Genomic DNA, 19,561 nt, shown 5'->3' on the forward strand with positions numbered 1-19,561 from the left:
CCCATTGCCATTAGAAGGGCATTTAGCTCTTTTGCTGCCTAGAAAAAAAAACATAATAAAAAAAACAAGCTAAGCCATTGAAGGCCGCCTCTTATCTCAGTGTATTTTGACAGTTTTTCACAGCTAGAGGGTGTTAGTTCACGTGTGACATATATATATATTACATTGTGCTCACTCCTTTTTAGTTATTTACGAGCCAGCACTGATTGGCTAAAATGCAAATTTGGCAAAAGAACTGAGATAAGGGGGCAGTCTGCAGAGGCTTAGATACAAGGTAAAACAGAGGTAAAATGGATATTAATATAACCTTGTTTGTTATACAAAACTGAGGAATGGGTAATAAAGTATTAAACCCATAACTTTTGCAGTATATTTTCACTTCTTTAGTTTGTAGTATTTATTAAATACTTCTTCTTCTTTTTTTAATTTGCAGATAAACACCTGTCCTAACGCCTCCTTCACAGATCTGGCTGAAATAGTGTCAAGAATTGAACCAGTGAAAACAAACGTTGTGGACGGTAAGTACAGAGATTTGCCCAAATGACTCAGCCTTTGTGCGCATTGTCACCATTTACACAGTACATTATGCAAACCTTTCACAGTGCTCCCAATAAACCTGCAGTTTTGGGAACTTTTACGCATTTCGCGTTCAATTCTGCTTTTCCTCCTACCTTTATTCACTTTCTCCTTTCTCTTTTAGAAACCTGGTATCACCCAAACCCTGCCCCAATCCTTCTTACATCGTGTCCTAGATGAGAATTAAAAAATGTTAGGCGTTATGTATCTATTTTCTCACTACTTTACCAGCAGAAGACGAATCTTACTCTATAGATTACAAATTCATCAATAAAAAACACAAGTCAGTTAGAGGGCAGAATCCATTTCATCAATACTATTTGCATAGATTTAATTACTTTAACCCTTTGCCGATATATTCCGACTTTGCCGCTTTTGAATTTCACAACTAAATAGCAACATCTATCTGTGACTTGCTATTTAGCTGTGTAATTCAAAAAAATTGCAGAGAAAATTAAATAAGACCCGACGGCCGCACAAATGAAACATTTAAAGGACCGGAATTTAATAGTAAAGTATGGTAAAAGACACAGAGGGTTGATTAGCTAAACAGAGACACAAGTGGACAAATTACACATTTATGTGCACAGACCATGATATGGACCAAAGAGAATGTTGCAATTAAAACAACATTTATTACTTCTTCATAAAAACATGGCATAGTGCAAACGCGTTTCGTAACAACCTACATAACTTCCTTATTGAACTGTTGAGTATGTTATGCAGGATCATACGAAACGCGTGTTATGTTTGTATGAAGAAATAATAAAGATTATTGTTTTATTGCAACACCATCTTTTGTTTTTATCATAGACTGAGTGTAAATAGTTGTTTGTTGTGCACCTTAATTTTGAGCCACAGTGAAGCTTTTCTTATCCTGGGCACCAGAGGAGAGGATCATTGATTCTGGGGGAATACTTTGTTAGTGCGCATGAAGAATGCTGAACTCCAGGCTAGCAGATCATTACTCAGGGCACAAATTGAACACATGCATAAATCACACATGTAGATGCAAAAGTATTAATGTTTTTTTTTATTCTAATGACTATATATCATTTTCACATATAGTGTATATTTAAATAGTTCAGAATATCTTAATCACTCGCATAATCAGTCAGTTCTTCTAAAAACAACCTGCAAAGCAAATTCCTGCTATATTTTTGAAGGGAAGTATAGAGCATACGGGTTTAAATACCTTTCTGATGTACTTCCTTTATCTAATTGGTTTCATTCTCTTGGTATCCTTTGTTGAAGGAGCACCAATGCACTACTGGGTGCTAGATGAACCTGTTGTGTGAGCCAATGAACAGAGGCATATATGTGGAGCCTGCAATCAACAGCTAGCTTCCAGTAGGGTAATTTATGAGGAATTAAATGTTATTTCTCCAACATAGGTGTGTCCGGTCCACGGCGTCATCCTTACTTGTGGGATATTCTCTTCCCCAACAGGAAATGGCAAAGAGCCCAGCAAAGCTGGTCACATGATCCCTCCTAGGCTCCGCCTACCCCAGTCATTCTCTTTGCCGTTGTACAGGCAACATCTCCACGGAGATGGCTTAGAGTTTTTTAGTGTTTAACTGTAGTTTTTATTATTCAATCAAGAGTTTGTTATTTTAAAATAGTGCTGGTATGTACTATTTACTCTGAAACAGAAAAGAGATGAAGATTTCTGTTTGTATGAGGAAAATGATTTTAGCAACCGTTACTAAAATCCATGGCTGTTCCACACAGGACTGTTGAGAGGAATTAACTTCAGTTGGGGGAACAGTGAGCAGTCTCTTGCTGCTTGAGGTATGACACATTCTAACAAGACGATGTAATGCTGGAAGCTGTCATTTTCCCTATGGGATCCGGTAAGCCATGTTTATTAAGACAGTAAATAAGGGCTTCACAAGGGCTTATTAAGACTGTAGACTTTTTCTGGGCTAAATCGATTCATATATTACACATATTTAGCCTTGAGGAATCATTTAATCTGGGTATTTTGGTAAAATTATATCGGCAGGCACTGTTTTAGACACCTTATTCTTTAGGGGCTTTCCCTAATCATAGGCAGAGCCTCATTTTCGCGCCGGTATTGCGCACTTGTTTTTGAGAGGCATGACATGCAGTCGCATGTGTGAGGAGCTCTGATACATGGAAAAGACTTTCTGAAGGCGTCATTTGGTATCGTATTCCCCTTTGGGCTTGGTTGGGTCTCAGCAAAGCAGATACCAGGGACTGTAAAGGGGTTAAAGTTAAAAACGGCTCCGGTTCCGTTATTTTAAGGGTTAAAGCTTCCAAATTTGGTGTGCAATACTTTTAAGGCTTTAAGACACTGTGGTGAAATTTTGGTGAATTTTGAACAATTCCTTCATATTTTTTCGCAATTGCAGTAATAAAGTGTGTTCAGTTTAAAATTTAAAGTGACAGTAACGGTTTTATTTTAAAACGTTTTTGGTACTTTGTTATCAAGTTTATGCCTGTTTAACATGTCTGAACTACCAGATAGACTGTGTTCTGAATGTGGGGAAGCCAGGGTTCCTTCTCATTTAAATAAATGTGATTTATGTGACAATGAAAATGATGCCCAAGATGATTCCTCAAGTGAGGGGAGTAAGCATGGTACTGCATCATTCCCTCCTTCGTCTACACGAGTCTTGCCCACTCAGGAGGCCCCTAGTACATCTAGCGCGCCAATACTCCTTACTATGCAACAATTAACGGCTGTAATGGATAATTCTATCAAAAACATTTTAGCCAAAATGCCCACTTATCAGCGTAAGCGCGACTGCTCTGTTTTAGATACTGAAGAGCATGACGACGCTGATGATAATGGTTCTGAAATGCCCCTACACCAGTCTGATGGGGCCAGGGAGGTTTTGTCTGAGGGAGAAATTTCAGATTCAGGGAAAATTTCTCAACAAGCTGAACCCGATGTGATTACATTTAAATTTAAGTTGGAACATCTCCGCGCTCTGCTTAAGGAGGTATTATCCACTCTGGATGATTGTGAGAATTTGATCATCCCAGAGAAACTATGTAAAATGGACAAGTTCCTAGAGGTCCCGGGGCTCCCAGAAGCTTTTCCTATACCCAAGCGGGTGGCGGACATTGTAAATAAAGAATGGGAAAGGCCCGGTATACCTTTCGTCCCTCCCCCCATATTTAAAAAATTGTTTCCTATGGTCGACCCCAGAAAGGACTTATGGCAGACAGTCCCCAAGGTCGAGGGAGCGGTTTCCACTTTAAACAAACGCACCACTATACCCATAGAAGATAGTTGTGCTTTCAAAGATCCTATGGATAAAAAATTAGAAGGTTTACTTAAAAAGATGTTTGTTCAGCAGGGTTACCTTCTACAACCAATTTCATGCATTGTCCCTGTCACTACAGCCGCGTGTTTCTGGTTCGATGAGCTAGTAAAGGCGGTCGATAGTGATTCTCCTCCTTATGAGGAGATTATGGACAGAATCCGTGCTCTCAAATTGGCTAATTCTTTCACCCTAGACGCCACTTTGCAATTGGCTAGGTTAGCGGCTAAGAATTCTGGGTTTGCTATTGTGGCGCGCAGAGCGCTTTGGTTGAAATCTTGGTCAGCTGATGCGTCTTCCAAGAACAAACTACTTAACATTCCTTTCAAGGGGAAAACGCTGTTTGGCCCTGACTTGAAAGAGATTATCTCTGATATCACTGGGGGTAAGGGCCACGCCCTTCCTCAGGATCGGTCTTTCAAGGCCAAAAATAAACCTATTTTTCGTCCCTTTCGTAGAAACGGACCAGCCCAAAGTGCTACGTCCTCTAAGCAAGAGGGTAATACTTCTCAAGCCAAGCCAGCTTGGAGACCAATGCAAGGCTGGAACAAGGGAAAGCAGGCCAAGAAACCTGCCACTGCTACCAAGACAGCATGAAATGTTGGCCCCCGATCCGGGACTGGATCTGGTGGGGGGCAGACTCTCTCTCTTCGCTCAGGCTTGGGCAAGAGATGTTCTGGATCCTTGGGCACTAGAAATAGTCTCCCAAGGTTATCTTCTGGAATTCAAGGGGCTTCCCCCAAGGGGGAGGTTCCACAGGTCTCAGTTGTCTTCAGACCACATAAAAAGACAGGCATTCTTACATTGTGTAGAAGACCTGTTAAAAATGGGAGTGATTCATCCTGTTCCATTAGGAGAACAAGGGATGGGGTTCTACTCCAATCTGTTCATAGTTCCCAAAAAAGAGGGAACGTTCAGACCAATCTTAGATCTCAAGATCTTAAACAAGTTTCTCAAGGTTCCATCGTTCAAAATGGAAACCATTCGAACAATTCTTCCTTCCATCCAGGAAGGTCAATTCATGACCACGGTGGATTTAAAGGATGCGTATCTACATATTCCTATCCACAAGGAACATCATCGGTTCCTAAGGTTCGCATTACTGGACAAGCATTACCAGTTCGTGGCGCTTCCTTTCGGATTAGCCACTGCTCCAAGGATTTTCACAAAGGTACTAGGGTCCCTTCTAGCGGTGCTAAGACCAAGGGGCATTGCAGTAGTACCTTACTTGGACGACATTCTGATTCAAGCGTCGTCCCTTCCTCAAGCAAAGGCTCACACGGACATAGTCCTGGCCTTTCTCAGATCTCACGGATGGAAAGTGAACGTGGAAAAGAGTTCTCTATCTCCGTCGACAAGAGTTCCCTTCTTGGGAACAATAATAGACTCCTTAGAAATGAGGATTTTTCTGACAGAGGCCAGAAAAACAAAACTTCTAAACTCTTGTCGGATACTTCATTCCGTTCCTCTTCCTTCCATAGCGCAGTGCATGGAAGTGATAGGTTTGATGGTAGCGGCAATGGACATAGTTCCTTTTGCGCGCATTCATCTAAGACCATTACAACTGTGTATGCTCAGTCAGTGGAATGGGGACTATACAGACTTGTCTCCGAAGATACAAGTAAATCAGAGGACCAGAGACTCACTCCGTTGGTGGCTGTCCCTGGACAACCTGTCACAAGGGATGACCTTCCGCAGACCAGAGTGGGTCATTGTCACGACCGACGCCAGTCTGATGGGCTGGGGCGCGGTCTGGGGATCCCTGAAAGCTCAGGGTCTTTGGTCTCGGGAAGAATCTCTTCTACCGATAAATATTCTGGAACTGAGAGCGATATTCAATGCTCTCAAGGCTTGGCCTCAGCTAGCGAGGGCCAAGTTCATACGGTTTCAATCAGACAACATGACGACTGTTGCGTACATCAACCATCAGGGGGGAACAAGGAGTTCCCTGGCGATGGAAGAAGTGACCAAAATCATTCAATGGGTGGAGACTCGCTCCTGCCACCTGTCTGCAATCCACATCCCAGGAGTGGAAAATTGGGAAGCGGATTTTCTGAGTCGTCAGACATTGCATCCGGGGGAGTGGGAACTCCATCCGGAAATCTTTGCCCAAATCACTCAACTGTGGGGCATTCCAGACATGGATCTGATGGCCTCTCGTCAGAACTTCAAGGTTCCTTGCTACGGGTCCAGATCCAGGGATCCCAAGGCGACTCTAGTAGATGCACTAGTAGCACCTTGGACCTTCAAACTAGCTTATGTATTCCCGCCGTTTCCTCTCATCCCCAGGCTGGTAGCCAGGATCAATCAGGAGAGGGCGTCGGTGATCTTGATAGCTCCTGCGTGGCCACGCAGGACTTGGTATGCAGATCTGGTGAATATGTCATCGGCTCCACCATGGAAGCTACCTTTGAGACGAGACCTTCTTGTTCAAGGTCCGTTCGAACATCCGAATCTGGTCTCACTCCAGCTGACTGCTTGGAGATTGAACGCTTGATCTTATCAAAGCGAGGGTTCTCAGATTCTGTTATTGATACTCTTGTTCAGGCCAGAAAGCCTGTAACTAGAAAAATTTACCACAAAATTTGGAAAAAATATATCTGTTGGTGTGAATCTAAAGGATTCCCTTGGGACAAGGTTAAGATTCCTAAGATTCTATCCTTCCTTCAAGAAGGATTGGAAACAGGATTATCTGCAAGTTCCTTGAAGGGACAGATTTCTGCCTTGTCTGTGTTACTTCACAAAAAGCTGGCAGCTGTGCCAGATGTTCAAGCCTTTGTTCAGGCTCTGGTTAGAATCAAGCCTGTTTACAAACCTTTGACTCCTCCTTGGAGTCTCAACTTAGTTCTTTCAGTTCTTCAGGGGGTTCCGTTTGAACCCTTACATTCCGTTGATATTAAGTTATTATCTTGGAAAGTTTTGTTTTTGGTTGCAATTTCTTCTGCTAGAAGAGTTTCAGAATTATCTGCTCTGCAGTGTTCTCCTCCTTATCTGGTGTTCCATGCAGATAAGGTGGTTTTACGTACCAAACCTGGTTTTCTTCCAAAAGTTGTTTCTAACAAAAACATTAACCAGGAGATAGTCGTGCCTTCTCTGTGTCCGAAACCAGTTTCGAAGAAGGAACGTTTGTTGCACAATTTGGATGTTGTTCGCGCTCTAAAATTCTATTTAGATGCTACAAAGGATTTTAGACAAACATCTTCCTTGTTTGTTGTTTATTCTGGTAAAAGGAGAGGTCAAAAAGCAACTTCTACCTCTCTCTCTTTTTGGATTAAAAGCATCATCAGATTGGCTTACGAGACTGCCGGACGGCAGCCTCCTGAAAGAATCACAGCTCATTCCACTAGGGCTGTGGCTTCCACATGGGCCTTCAAGAACGAGGCTTCTGTTGATCAGATATGTAGGGCAGCGACTTGGTCTTCACTGCACACTTTTACCAAATTTTACAAGTTTGATACTTTTGCTTCTTCTGAGGCTATTTTTGGGAGAAAGGTTTTGCAAGCCGTGGTGCCTTCCATTTAGGTGACCTGATTTGCTCCCTCCCTTCATCCGTGTCCTAAAGCTTTGGTATTGGTTCCCACAAGTAAGGATGACGCCGTGGACCGGACACACCTATGTTGGAGAAAACAGAATTTATGTTTACCTGATAAATTACTTTCTCCAACGGTGTGTCCGGTCCACGGCCCGCCCTGGTTTTTTAATCAGGTCTGATAATTTATTTCTTTAACTACAGTCACCACGGTATCATATGGTTTCTCCTATGCAAATATTCCTCCTTAACGTCGGTCGAATGACTGGGGTAGGCGGAGCCTAGGAGGGATCATGTGACCAGCTTTGCTGGGCTCTTTGCCATTTCCTGTTGGGGAAGAGAATATCCCACAAGTAAGGATGACGCCGTGGACCGGACACACCGTTGGAGAAAGTAATTTATCAGGTAAACATAAATTCTGTTATCTTGCTTTAATACAGGCAGAATGATTCAATTTATTGCTTGTGTGAGCCGTTCTCCAGACACTAAATTCTCATTTCTCTCTCAGATGAATCCGATTACCAGACTGAATACGAAGATGAGGAAGTAACAGATCCAGAAACCAAAGAGGATTATCTAAATTTCCTGAGCAGCCAGAAGATTGACAATGGGTCAGATAGTGTAAGTAGAACACAAAACCCATGTGACCAATCAATACTTATGTTTACCTTTTCCCAACCCTTGTGACCAATCAATACTTATGTTTACCTTTTCCCAACCAATGTGACCAATCAATAAATATGTTTACCTTTTACCACCCAATGTGACCAATCAATACTTACGTTTACTTTTTCCCAACCAATGTGACCAATCAATACTTACGTTTACCTTTTCACAACCAATGTGACCAATCAATACTTACGTTTACCTTTTCACAACCAATGTGACCAATCAATACTTACGTTTACCTTTTCCCAACCAATGTGACCAATCAATACTTATGTTTACCTTTTCCCAACCCTTGTGACCAATCAATACTTATGTTTACCTTTTCCCAACCAATGTGACCAATCAATAAATATGTTTACCTTTTACCACCCAATGTGACCAATCAATACTTACGTTTACCTTTTCCCAACCAATGTGACCAATCAATACTTACGTTTACCTTTTCCCAAATAATGTGACCAATCAATACTTACGTTTACCTTTTCCCAACCCTTGTGACCAATCAATACTTAAGTTTACCTTTTCCCAACCAATGTGACCAATCAATACTTATGTTTACCTTTTCCCAACCAATGTAACCAATCAATACTTAAGTTTACCTTTTCCCAACCAATGTGACCAATCAATACTTATGTTTACCTTTTACCACCCAATGTAACCAATCAATACTTAAGTTTACCTTTTCCCAACCAGTGTGACCAATCAATACTTACGTTTACCTTTTCCCAACCAATGTGACCAATCAATACGTACGTTTACCTTTTTCCAACCCTTGTAACCAATCAATACTTAAGTTTACCTTTTCTGCTGTAATTATACATTACGTACGTGTGAGATGTCCTCAGCAAGCTACTTTTACATATAAACTTGCATTAAAGGGATAGAAAGGTCAAACATTTAAATGTGCATTGTTGGATTTCAGTTTTAAATAAAAGCGCTTTTGTAATATACTTCCATTAGCAAAAATGTTTCTATAAAAGTTCTTTTTCCCGGCGGCATACACACATATGCTGTGAGGGCCAAGCACCAGTATTCTGGCTCAGAGAGCTGGCGGAGGTTTGTATTGTGCTGACTCTCTGACAAGGTTTGGTGTTTGAATACTGGTATACAAACACTCACAGCATATGTGCGTATGCCACTGAAAATAGTAATAACTTTTACTAGAAGCATTTTTGCTAATGGAAGTATATTCCAAATTGTTTCTATTTAAAATTGAAATGCACCCATACACATTTCAAATTCACATTTCACATTTCGTTCCCTTTAACGAAGGAGCAATTCTCAATACCAAGAACATTGTAGCTAAGGGGACCTGACAATTCAACCTTACAACTCTCACCTCTTAGCGAAAAATGATCCTTTGGAAAACTTTATTCATTTTCTAAAATTAAGTGGATGAGTTTGACCATAAAATGAAAAAATATTATTTTGTGAATTATGAGTTATGAAGTTAGGATATGTGTTATAAATACACACATATCCTACACTAGTGTGAGCTAGCTGCTGATTGGTGCCTGCACACATTTGTCGTTTGTGATTGGCTGACTAGATGTGCTCATCTTGCTGTCAGTAGTGCAATGCTGTTCCTTCAGCAAAGGATAACAAGAGAATGAAGCAGATTTGATAACGGAAGTAAATTGGAAAGTTGTTTAAAATTGTATGTTCTATCCAAATCATGAAATAAAATTTTGGGGCTTCCCGTCCCTTTAATGCTAGAGTTTGTTCTTTGTGGAAAAAAGCTAAATTTTAAACTTATTTAATTATTTATTTAAAGGGCCATAATACCCAAATGTTTAAACACTTGAAAGTGATGCAGCATAGCTGTAAAAAGCTGTCTAGAAAATATCACCTGAACATCTCTATGTAAAAAAGAAAGATATTTTACCTCAAAAGTTCCTCAGTAGCCACCTCCCATTGTAAAAGATTTCTAAGCAGCATTTTAGTGTGTCTGTCCTAGGACAGTAGAAGGGATGAGCATTGTGCACTCTCATATTATTTCACCAATCAGGTAAAGGAAGCTTACTATGAAATCTCATGAGAGTTAAGTCAAATCTCATGAGATCACAGTAAGAGTTCATGACCTCAGCACTGCTGATGCTGATTGGCTGCTGTTCATTTCTTCATTTTTTTTAATTTTTTTACCTGCAGCTGGGAGCAGCTGAGTATAACTTTTTACACAGAACTTACTCTGCTGAGATGAGGAGATTGTGAGGTAAAATATCTTCCTTTTTTACATAGAGATGCTCAGGTGATATTTTCCTGTCAGCTTTTTACAGTTATACTGCATCAGATTCAAGTGATTTAGCATATGAGTATTATGTCCCTTTAATGAATGTTCATAACTTAAAGTGACAATAAAGTCAAAATAAAACTTTGGTTATTCAGATAGGATTGAGAGAGGATGTGATTCCAAACAACTTTCCTCTTTACTCTCATTATGTAATTTGCTTTGTTCTCCTAGTATTCTCTATTGAAAAGCATACCTAGTTAGGCTCAGGGGTTAGCTGGTGATTGGTGGCTGCACATATATGCCACTTGTCATAGGCTCACTAGATTTATTCAGCTAGCGCCTAGTGCTCATTCAAAAAATGATACCAAGAGAATGAAAATTGTATGCACTGAATGAAGAAACAAAAATGTTGTTTTTATGTCCCTTTAAGAGTGAAGGGTTTAAATGTTTTCGCTTATTTGCGGAAACTTGCGCTGCCATTTTTTGGCGTGTATTTCCCTAGTGCAGGGGCGGTCCTGCCAGGCATTCCATTTGACTGGGTGTGGCTATCCATCCTTCCTGTGTTTACTGTGAGGAGGTTCTGGCTGATCAGTCTGCTCAACTATGTTCCACATGCCTTAATAAAGTTACAACATCTAAATGTAAACGGATGTCTAGTACTACTGAGCCGTCCACCTCTGAGGGTTCTTCGTCCCGGGAGGTGCGTTCCCTACATTCAGCTCCGATTGCACATGCAGCGCCCCGGGGTCCAACCGTTACTCCTTCGGGAGAGATTTGTTGGCCGTCAGACTTTGCGGACCAACTGGAATCGGCGGTTTCAAAAGTGATCCATACCTTACAACGTTCTGCTAAGCGCAAGCGTAGGGTTTATCATAGCGTACCGGCCCAGGGTTTGTCTTCGCCGATGGAAGATCCAGAGGCTCTATACGATGACGAGGTCCACTCCAATTCTTCGGAGGAGGCCCCTTCTGGGTCGGAGTCCGTGTCATCTAAACCTCTGGCTGCGGAGGAGCCTGGTTATAGGTTTAGGATGGAGAATTTGCGCTTTCTGCTTCGGCAGGTGCTTGCTACTCTGGAGGTTCCGGAACCTAAGATACCTGCGATTCCTAAGCTTGACAAGGTATACGAGGACAGGGTAGTGCCTTAGTCTTTCCCGGTTCCCGTTAAGATGGCTAATATTATTAAGAACGAATGGGAGCGATTAAGTTCTTCCTTTTCCCCTTCTTCTTCCTTTAAAAAACTGTTCCCCGTTCCGGACTCTCAGCTTGAGCTGTGGGGGACCATCCCTAAGATGGATGGGGCTATCTCTACGCTCGCGAAGCGGACGATTAATCCCCTTGAGTATAGTTTGTCGTTTAAGGAGCCCATGGATAAAAAGCTTGAAAACATGTTGAGAAAGATGTTTCAGCACACAGGGTTTGTTTTTCAGCCAGCAGTGGTCGCTGGAGCTGCGACATATTGGTGTGAATCCCTGTGTGGAATGGTCGACATGATAAAGGAGAAAATTAAGGCGCTAAAGATCGCCAATTCTTTTATCTTTGATGCCAATATGCAAATTATTTGCCTGAATACTAAGGTGTCAGGTTTTTCTGTTTTAACGTGCAAGGCTCTGCAGCCATGACCTCTAAGGCGAAGCTGTTGCCCTGCCTTTTCAAGGAAAGATCCTGTTCGGTCTAGGATTGGATTCGATTATTTCCACAGTTACGGGAGGCAAGGGAACCTTCCTACCTAAGCCTAAAGGATCTACTTTGCATCCCTTTCGCACGGATAAGGCACAGCGCCAGCAACCTGCCGCAAAAGCAGACCAGTTCAGGGGATCTTGGAAGCCGGCTCAATCTAGGAACAAGTCTAAGCAGAGCAAGAAGCCCACCAAGACGAAATCGGCATTAAGGGGCGGCCCCCGACCGGTCTCCGGATCACGTAGGAGACAGATTATCTCTATTCTCAGACGCATGGTTGCAGGACGTTCAGGACCCTTGGGTTCTAGAGGTGGTCTCCCAGGGTTACAGGATAGGGTTCAGATGCCATCCGCCCAAGGGCAGATTCCTTCTGTCAAACCTGTCTTCAAGACCGGAGAAGAGAGAGGCCTTTCTAGAGTGTGTGAGAGATCTCGCCTCTCTCGGGGTTATCGTACCAGTACCCCTAGCAGAGAGGGGTTTAGGGTACTATTCCAACCTTTTTGCGGTTCCAAAGAAGGAGGGCACGTTCCGCCCGATTGTGGACCTAAAGTGTTTAAACAAGTTTCTGAGTGTTCCATCGTTCAAAATGGAAACGATCAGATCTATTCTGCCCCTAGTTCAAGAGGGGCAGTTCATAACAACTGTAGACTTGAAGGACGCTTACCTTCATGTGCCAATTCACGGAGACCACTTCAGGTTCCTAAGATTTGCATTTCTGGACCAATACTTCCAGTTTGTGGCCCTTCCTTTTGGTCTTGCGACGGCCCCGAGAGTCTTCACGAAGGTTCTGGGGGCGCTGCTTGCAGTGGCCAGATCCAGGGGCATTTCGGTGGCGCTTTACCTGGCTCTTCATCTTCTGCTCCAATCTCACGGTTGGAAGATCAATTAAGGAAAGAGTTCCCTGGTTCCCAGCAACAGGGTGGAGTTCCTGGGCACGATAATAGACTCTATGTGTATGAATATATTTCTCACAGATCAGCGGCGCAGGAAGCTTGCGTCCGCCTGTCTTGCCCTTCAATCCTCCACAAGCCCATCGGTGGCTCAATGTATAGAGGTGGTAGGTCTCATGGTGTCGAGAATAGATGTCATCCCATTCGTCAGGTTCCATCTCAGACCTTTTCAATTGTGCATGTTGAGACAGTTGAACGGCGATCATTCAGATCTATCACAGCTGATATCCATGGATGCTCGACTCGGAACTCCCTCTCTTGGTGGATTTGTCCGGAGTAACTGTCCATGGGGACATCCTTCTTCCGTCCATCCTGGGAGATTGTGACCATGGACGCCAGTCTGACAGGATGGGGAGCTGTTTGGGGTGCCAGGATGACACAAGGAAAGTGGTCCAGGGAGGAGTCTCTCCTTTCGATCAACAGCCTAGAACTACGAGCGATTTACAATGCTCTGAAGGCATGGCCTTCTCTGGAGTCAGTCAGTTGCATCAGATTCCAGACCGACAACATTACCTCTGTGGCTTACATCAACCATCAGGGGGGTACGAGGAGCTTCCTCGCGAAGAGGGAGGTGTCTCGGATTCTGGAGTGGGCGGAGTTCCACGACTGCTCGCTCTCAGCAATTCACATTCCAGGTGTTGACATCTGGGAAGCAGACTTTCTCAGCAGACAATCCTTCCATCCGGGGTAATGGTCTCTTCACCCAGAGGTGTTTGCAGAGATTTGTCACAGATGGGGAGCGCCGGAGATAGATCTCATGGCATCCAGACTTAATTGCAAGCTACCTCGATACGGATCACGGCCCAGGGATCCCCAGGCGGAGCTGATAGATGCCTTAGTGGTTCCTTGGGGATTCGGCCTAGCTTACGTTTTTCCACCGTTACCACTTCTACCTCGCGTACTGGCACGCCTCAAACAGGAGCGGGCCCCGGCCATTCCGATTGCTCCTTCGCGGCCACGAAGAACGTGGTTTGTTGATCTGGTGAAGATGTCATCCTCTCCGCCGTGGAGGTTACCCTGTTGCAGGGATCTGCTCTCCCAGGGCCCCTTTCAACATCTAGAGTCTCTGAGGCTGACTGCGTGGAGATTAAATGCCTAGTCTTAGCCAAGAGAGGCTTTTCAGAAGGGGTGATTGATACGCTAATTCAGGCAAGGAAGCCAGTGACTCGTCACATCTACCATAAGTTGTGGAGGACTTACTTGTCCTGGTGTGAGAAGCATGGATATCCTTTTCATAAGGTGAAGGTATCAAGGATTCTGTCCTTTCTCCAAGAGGGTTTGGAGAAGGGTCTTACCGCTAGTTCCTTAAAGGGACAGATTTCGGCATTATCAGTTTTGTTGCATAGGAGACTCGCTGAGCTTTCTGACATTCAATCTTTTGTTCAGGCTCTGTCTAGAATCAGGCCTGTCTTTAGACAGTCGGCTCCACCTTGGAGCTTAAACTTAGTCCTTAAGGTTTTGCAGAGGATTCTGTTTGAACCTATGCATTCCATAGACATTAAGATTCTGTCTTGGAAGGTTCTCTTCCTATTGGCTATTGCATCGGCACGCAGAGTATCTGAACTAGCTGCCTTGCAATGTGATCCTCCTTATCTGGTGTTTAATGCGGATAAGGCTGTACTTCAATACACTGGGTTGGGGTTTCTTCCCAAGGTGGTGTCTAACCGTAACGTCAATCAGTAAATAGTTGTTCCTTCTTTGTGTCCTAACCCTTCTTCTTCAAAGGAGAGGTTACTTCATAACCTGGATGTGGTTCGTGCCTTGAAGTTCTATCTTCAGGCTACAAAGGATTTCAGACAGTCTACATCTCTTTTTGTGGTGTATTCTGGGAAGCGCAAGGGCAAAGGGCCTCTGCTACTTCTTTGTCTTTTTGGTTGAGGAGCTTGATTCGCTTGGCTTACGAGACAGTGGGACATAAGCCTCCTCAGAGGATCATGGTTCATTTAACTAGAGCTGTGGCTTCGTCTTGGGCCTTCAAGAATGAGGCCTCTATGGAGCAAATATGTAAGGCGGCTACCTGGTCCTTCTTACACACTTTTGCAAAGTTTTACAAATTTGACGTTTTTGCTGTTTTTGGGAGAAAGGTTTTGCAGGCTGTGGTGCCCTCAGATTAGGATCCGCCTTTTGCACTCCCGGTTTCATTAATTGTCCTCTAGAGCTTGGGTATATGTTTCCAACAGTAATGAATGAAGCAGTGGACTCTCCTCCCCTTTAGATGGAAAACATAAATTATGCTTACCTGATAATTTCCTTTCCATCTAGGGGAGTAGAGTCCACGGCTCCTGACCGTATCTCCGATGGGCGGACCTAAATTTAATTTATCTTCTAGCACCATTTATACCCTGATATTTTTCCTACTGTTCTTTGTTCCCTCGGCAGAATGACTGGGGGATGAGGTAAGTGGGGGAGGTATTTAAGCCTTTGGCTGGGGTGTCTTTGCCTCCTCCTGGTGACCAGGTTCTTAATTCCCAACAGTAATGAATAAAGCCGTGGACTCTCCTCCCCATAATTTATGTTTCTTCTATAAGGTACGACAAGTCCACAGATTCATCCTTTACTTGTGGGATATTATCTATCCTCCTGCTAACAGGATTTGGCAAAGAGCACCACAGCAGAGCTGTCTATATAGCTCCTCCCTTAGCTCCACCCCCCAGTCATTCTCTTTGCCTACTCTAAGTACTAGGAAGGGTAAAGTGAAGAGATGATAAAATATTAGTTTTTAATTTCTTCAAGCAATGTTTTGGGCCAAATCGAAGCTTTAACCCATATTTACAATCCCTGAGGGCAGGTAGGCGCCACAGCAGGGCTGTGGCAAGGTGCTGGGGGTGTTTTTTCCGGATTTAGGCCTTAATTCAATTCGGTTTGCACAATAAAGGGTTAAATGTTAAATTTTCTTGTGGGGCAAACCTAACTACACATATTGAGTCTGCTATCAAAAATTTGAAAAATTTGGTGCATTTTAAAGCAGTTTTGCAGAACGTGTATCCTTTTTTTCTCTTAAAGGCGCAGTACCGTTTTTTAAGATTGTTGTTTTTTTCACTAAATAAAGTGTTTTCATGCTTGTTTGTAGTCATTACTAGCCTGTTCAACATGTCTGACATTGAGGAAAGTCATTGTTCAATATGTTTAGAAGCCATTGTGGAACCCCCACTTAGAATGTGTCCCTCATGCACTGAAGGGTCAATAAATTGCAAAGAACAGAACAGAAGTATGTCGCAGGATGATTCTCAGTCAGAAGGGAATCAGGTTATGCCATCTAATTCTCCCCAAGTGTCACAACCATTAACGCCCGCACAAGCGACGCCAAGTACTTCTAGTGCGTCTAATTCTTTCACCCTGCAAGATATGGCCGCAGTTATGAATACTACCCTCACAGAGGTTTTATCTAAGCTGCCTGGGTTGCAGGGGAAGCGCAGTAGGTCTGGTGTGAAAACAAATGCTGAGCCCTCTGACGCTTTATTAGCCATATCCGATGTACCCTCACAATGTTCTGAGTTGGGGGTGAGGGATTTGCCGTCTGTGGGAGAGATTTCTGATTCAGGAAAGATGTTCCCTCAGACAGACTCAGATATGACGGCTTTTAAATTTAAGCTAGAGCACCTCCGCTTATTGCTCAGGGAGGTTTTAGCGACTCTGGATGATTGTGACCCTATTGTAGTTCCAGAGAAATTGTGTAAAATGGACAGATTTCTAGAGGTTCCTGCTTACACTGATGTTTTTCCGGTCCCTAAGAGGATTTCGGACATTGTTACTAAGGAGTGGGATAGACCAGGTATTCCGTTCGCTCCCCCTCCTACTTTTTTTAAATATTTTTATTTTTGTTTGTAACCACAAGAGTTACAAGTAGTCAAAAGAAAATATAAACAAAGAAAGTACAGTAATAGATTTGGGTTACATGTCATTACAGTAATAGAGAGGTTTTAAAACTTACATGAGGATTTTGAGACATGGCTACTCATATGCTCTTAGGTTTAACCCCTGTCTTGATACACTTAAGTCTGATCTTGTGGTAGACAATATTTTTAACATGCAACAAACAAATTAAATTCAAATTAGAATCAAATTGAACTCACAGTATGCTGCTCTCAGTCCGGCGCCCCTCCTGTTATCTCTCTCTCCCCGTGGACTACTTATATAGTTCTTCACCTCTCAATCTCACGTTCAAGACATAATCCGTATTCTTAAAGGGTGCAATTATGATGTCTCGTGTCTCTCTAGGCAAGCAATAAAGGTAAGGCTCCCACTTAGTCAGAAAGTATTAGACTCTTTTTAGCATATCACCCATCCCATCATATTGTTCAACGATTAGTTGCTTAAGTAAAGCGTTTTTTAGCTGAGTTACAGTAGGTGGGTTTCGCTTCATCCAGTTCTGAAATATCAGATTTCTAGCAACTAGAACTATATTGTTTATACAGGCTCTCTGGGGATTCAAAATATTTGGTATATTGAATAAGACCACATTTTGGAGAGTTAGAATTAGTTTGGAAAGGGACATTGCAGTGCGTAACCAATGCTCTACCATTTTCCAAAATTTAGTTATATGAGGGCATCTCCATATCATGTGAACTATATCTGCTTCTAATGATCCACATTTGGGGCATTTGCTTTCCCTTTACTTTTTCCAATACTGATACTTGACTGGGGTTACATAGATGTTGTGTAGGAGCTTAAGATGTGACTCTCTCAAAGCTGAAGATAAGGTGGCTTTGCGTACCCTATCTATACTCCCAGTGAATGTTTCTTTTGTTATCTGTTCCCCTAGTATTGATGTCCATATATCCAGAATTTTGTCTAAACATTTTGTGTTTATTGGTTGTAGTAGTGTTTTATAAATTGGTGATATAGAGGAGATGCCTCTTGCTGCCAAGTCTATGATCTGTGTGATTTGTGCCTGAGCTGGCAAAGTAGTCACGTCTTCAATGGAGTGCAGGTAGTGTCTAGCCTGTAGATATGCATAATAGTGTGTTTTTGGGAGTTGACATTTGGCTTGTAGGGTTTCAAATGTCATCATAGTTTTATTGTCATCTTGTAGAGTTTGACCAATAGTGTGGAGTCCTCTCGCCTTCCACAGTTTAAATGCCTTAGCAGTAATTCCAGCTGGAAACTCAGGGTTTCCCTGCCATGGTAGGAGCTGTTTAATTATATGGCTTGTGCCCAACCATTTGCACATGAGCCTCCAGGCTCTAGCTGGTTGACTAAATATGTCCAAACCCCCTACCCATCTGTTCACTTGTGCCTGCGTCATATGTGGTAACATCTGCAGTGACCAGGGGTGAATAAGGCCACTTTCTAGCTGTAAGTCAGTAAATTTCTCTAGTCCAGTAAACCAATCCACAACAAATTTCCCCTGTGCCACCCAGTTATATAATTCGAAATTTGGGAGTGCCAGTCCGCCTTTTTCCCTAGTTTTAGGTAGCTAATCCTATGTTTTTTGTTGTTCCAGATAAACTCCAGAATCATCTGTATTATTACTTTTAGGTCTGATTTCTTAAGTAATGCCGGAACTGTTTGGAAAAAGTACAAGAGCTTGGGAAAATAAATCATCTTTATGAGCCCTATTCTACCTGACGGAGAGATCAGTAATTGCTTCCATGTATTTATCATGTTTTAAGTTTTTTTCAGTAAAGGTGTATAGTTAATGGAGTACCATTTACGTGGATCCGTGTTTAGTGTGATGCCTAAATATTTAAAGTTATCTTTGATTATTTTAAAGTCAAAGCCCTGGAGAGAATTTTCTCCTTTGTTTAGTAGCCAGATTAGCTCTGTTTTGTCTGTATTAATTGCATAGCCAGATATTAGACTGAACTCTTTTATTAAGTCCATCACTATGGGGATATTTTTCCGAGGTTCTTGGATAAACAGGATCATATCATCTGCAAATAGATTTAATTGAAGTTGAGAGTCACCTATTCTGAGACCCTCCAGCTGTTGCCTAATCTTCCACGCCAGGGGTTCTATTGCTATGTCGAATAAGAGTGGGGAAAGCGGGCATCCCTGGCGTGTACCTCTGAAGAGTCGGAAAGATTGTGTTAGCTTACCATTAACTATTAAGGAGGCTTGTGGGATTTTGTATAAATTGTGAATTGCTTTAATGAACGCTCCCTGTATCCCTATCTTCTCGAGGGTAGTAAAAAGGTGATCCCAAAGCACCTTATCAAAGGCTTTTTCTGCGTCTATCATCAGCAGTGCAGCCTCTTTATGCTCTCTCTTGTTGGTACCATTATGTGTGAGTGTCCAATAGTGTTGAATTACTGCCTGCATCTTTCTAATGTTGAGGACAGATGATCTCCCCTTGACGAAACCTGTTTGGTCTTTATGTATTATGCTAGGTAAGATTACTGCCAATCTATTGGCTAAGATTTTTGTAAGTATTTTGTAGTCCTGGTTCAATAATGAAATAGGACGATAGGAGTGTGCCAGCAAAGGATCCCTACCTTCTTTATGGATAATACTTATGTTTGCCTCCGCCAGTCTAGTGGATGGGTCTACTGTGTTTTCTAGAATACCGTTATAGAGTTGTGCTAGGGTGGGGCATAATTCTGAACCCAAAATTTTGTAAAACTCAGCTGGAAGTCCGTCAGGACCTGGAGTTTTATCTAGGGTTAACGTGTTAACAGTGTCTTTCTTTTTGTGTT

General features: G+C 42.5%; 1 protein-coding gene across 9 annotated transcripts in view; it reads left to right on the forward strand.

Moving 5' to 3' along the window:
• PNPLA7 (patatin like phospholipase domain containing 7) overlaps positions 1-19,561 on the forward strand; it is a 503,274-nt gene that overhangs the window by 470,525 nt on the left and 13,188 nt on the right. For all 9 annotated transcript variants that reach the window (XM_053695647.1, XM_053695646.1, XM_053695653.1 and 6 more), the window contains 2 exons: positions 434-518; positions 7,907-8,019. In XM_053695647.1, coding sequence (XP_053551622.1) covers positions 434-518; positions 7,907-8,019 — 198 coding nt within the window. The remainder of the gene's footprint in view (positions 1-433; positions 519-7,906; positions 8,020-19,561) is intronic.

Source organism: Bombina bombina, chromosome 12, assembly GCF_027579735.1.
Source record: "Bombina bombina isolate aBomBom1 chromosome 12, aBomBom1.pri, whole genome shotgun sequence".
NCBI classification, from domain to species: domain Eukaryota; kingdom Metazoa; phylum Chordata; class Amphibia; order Anura; family Bombinatoridae; genus Bombina; species Bombina bombina.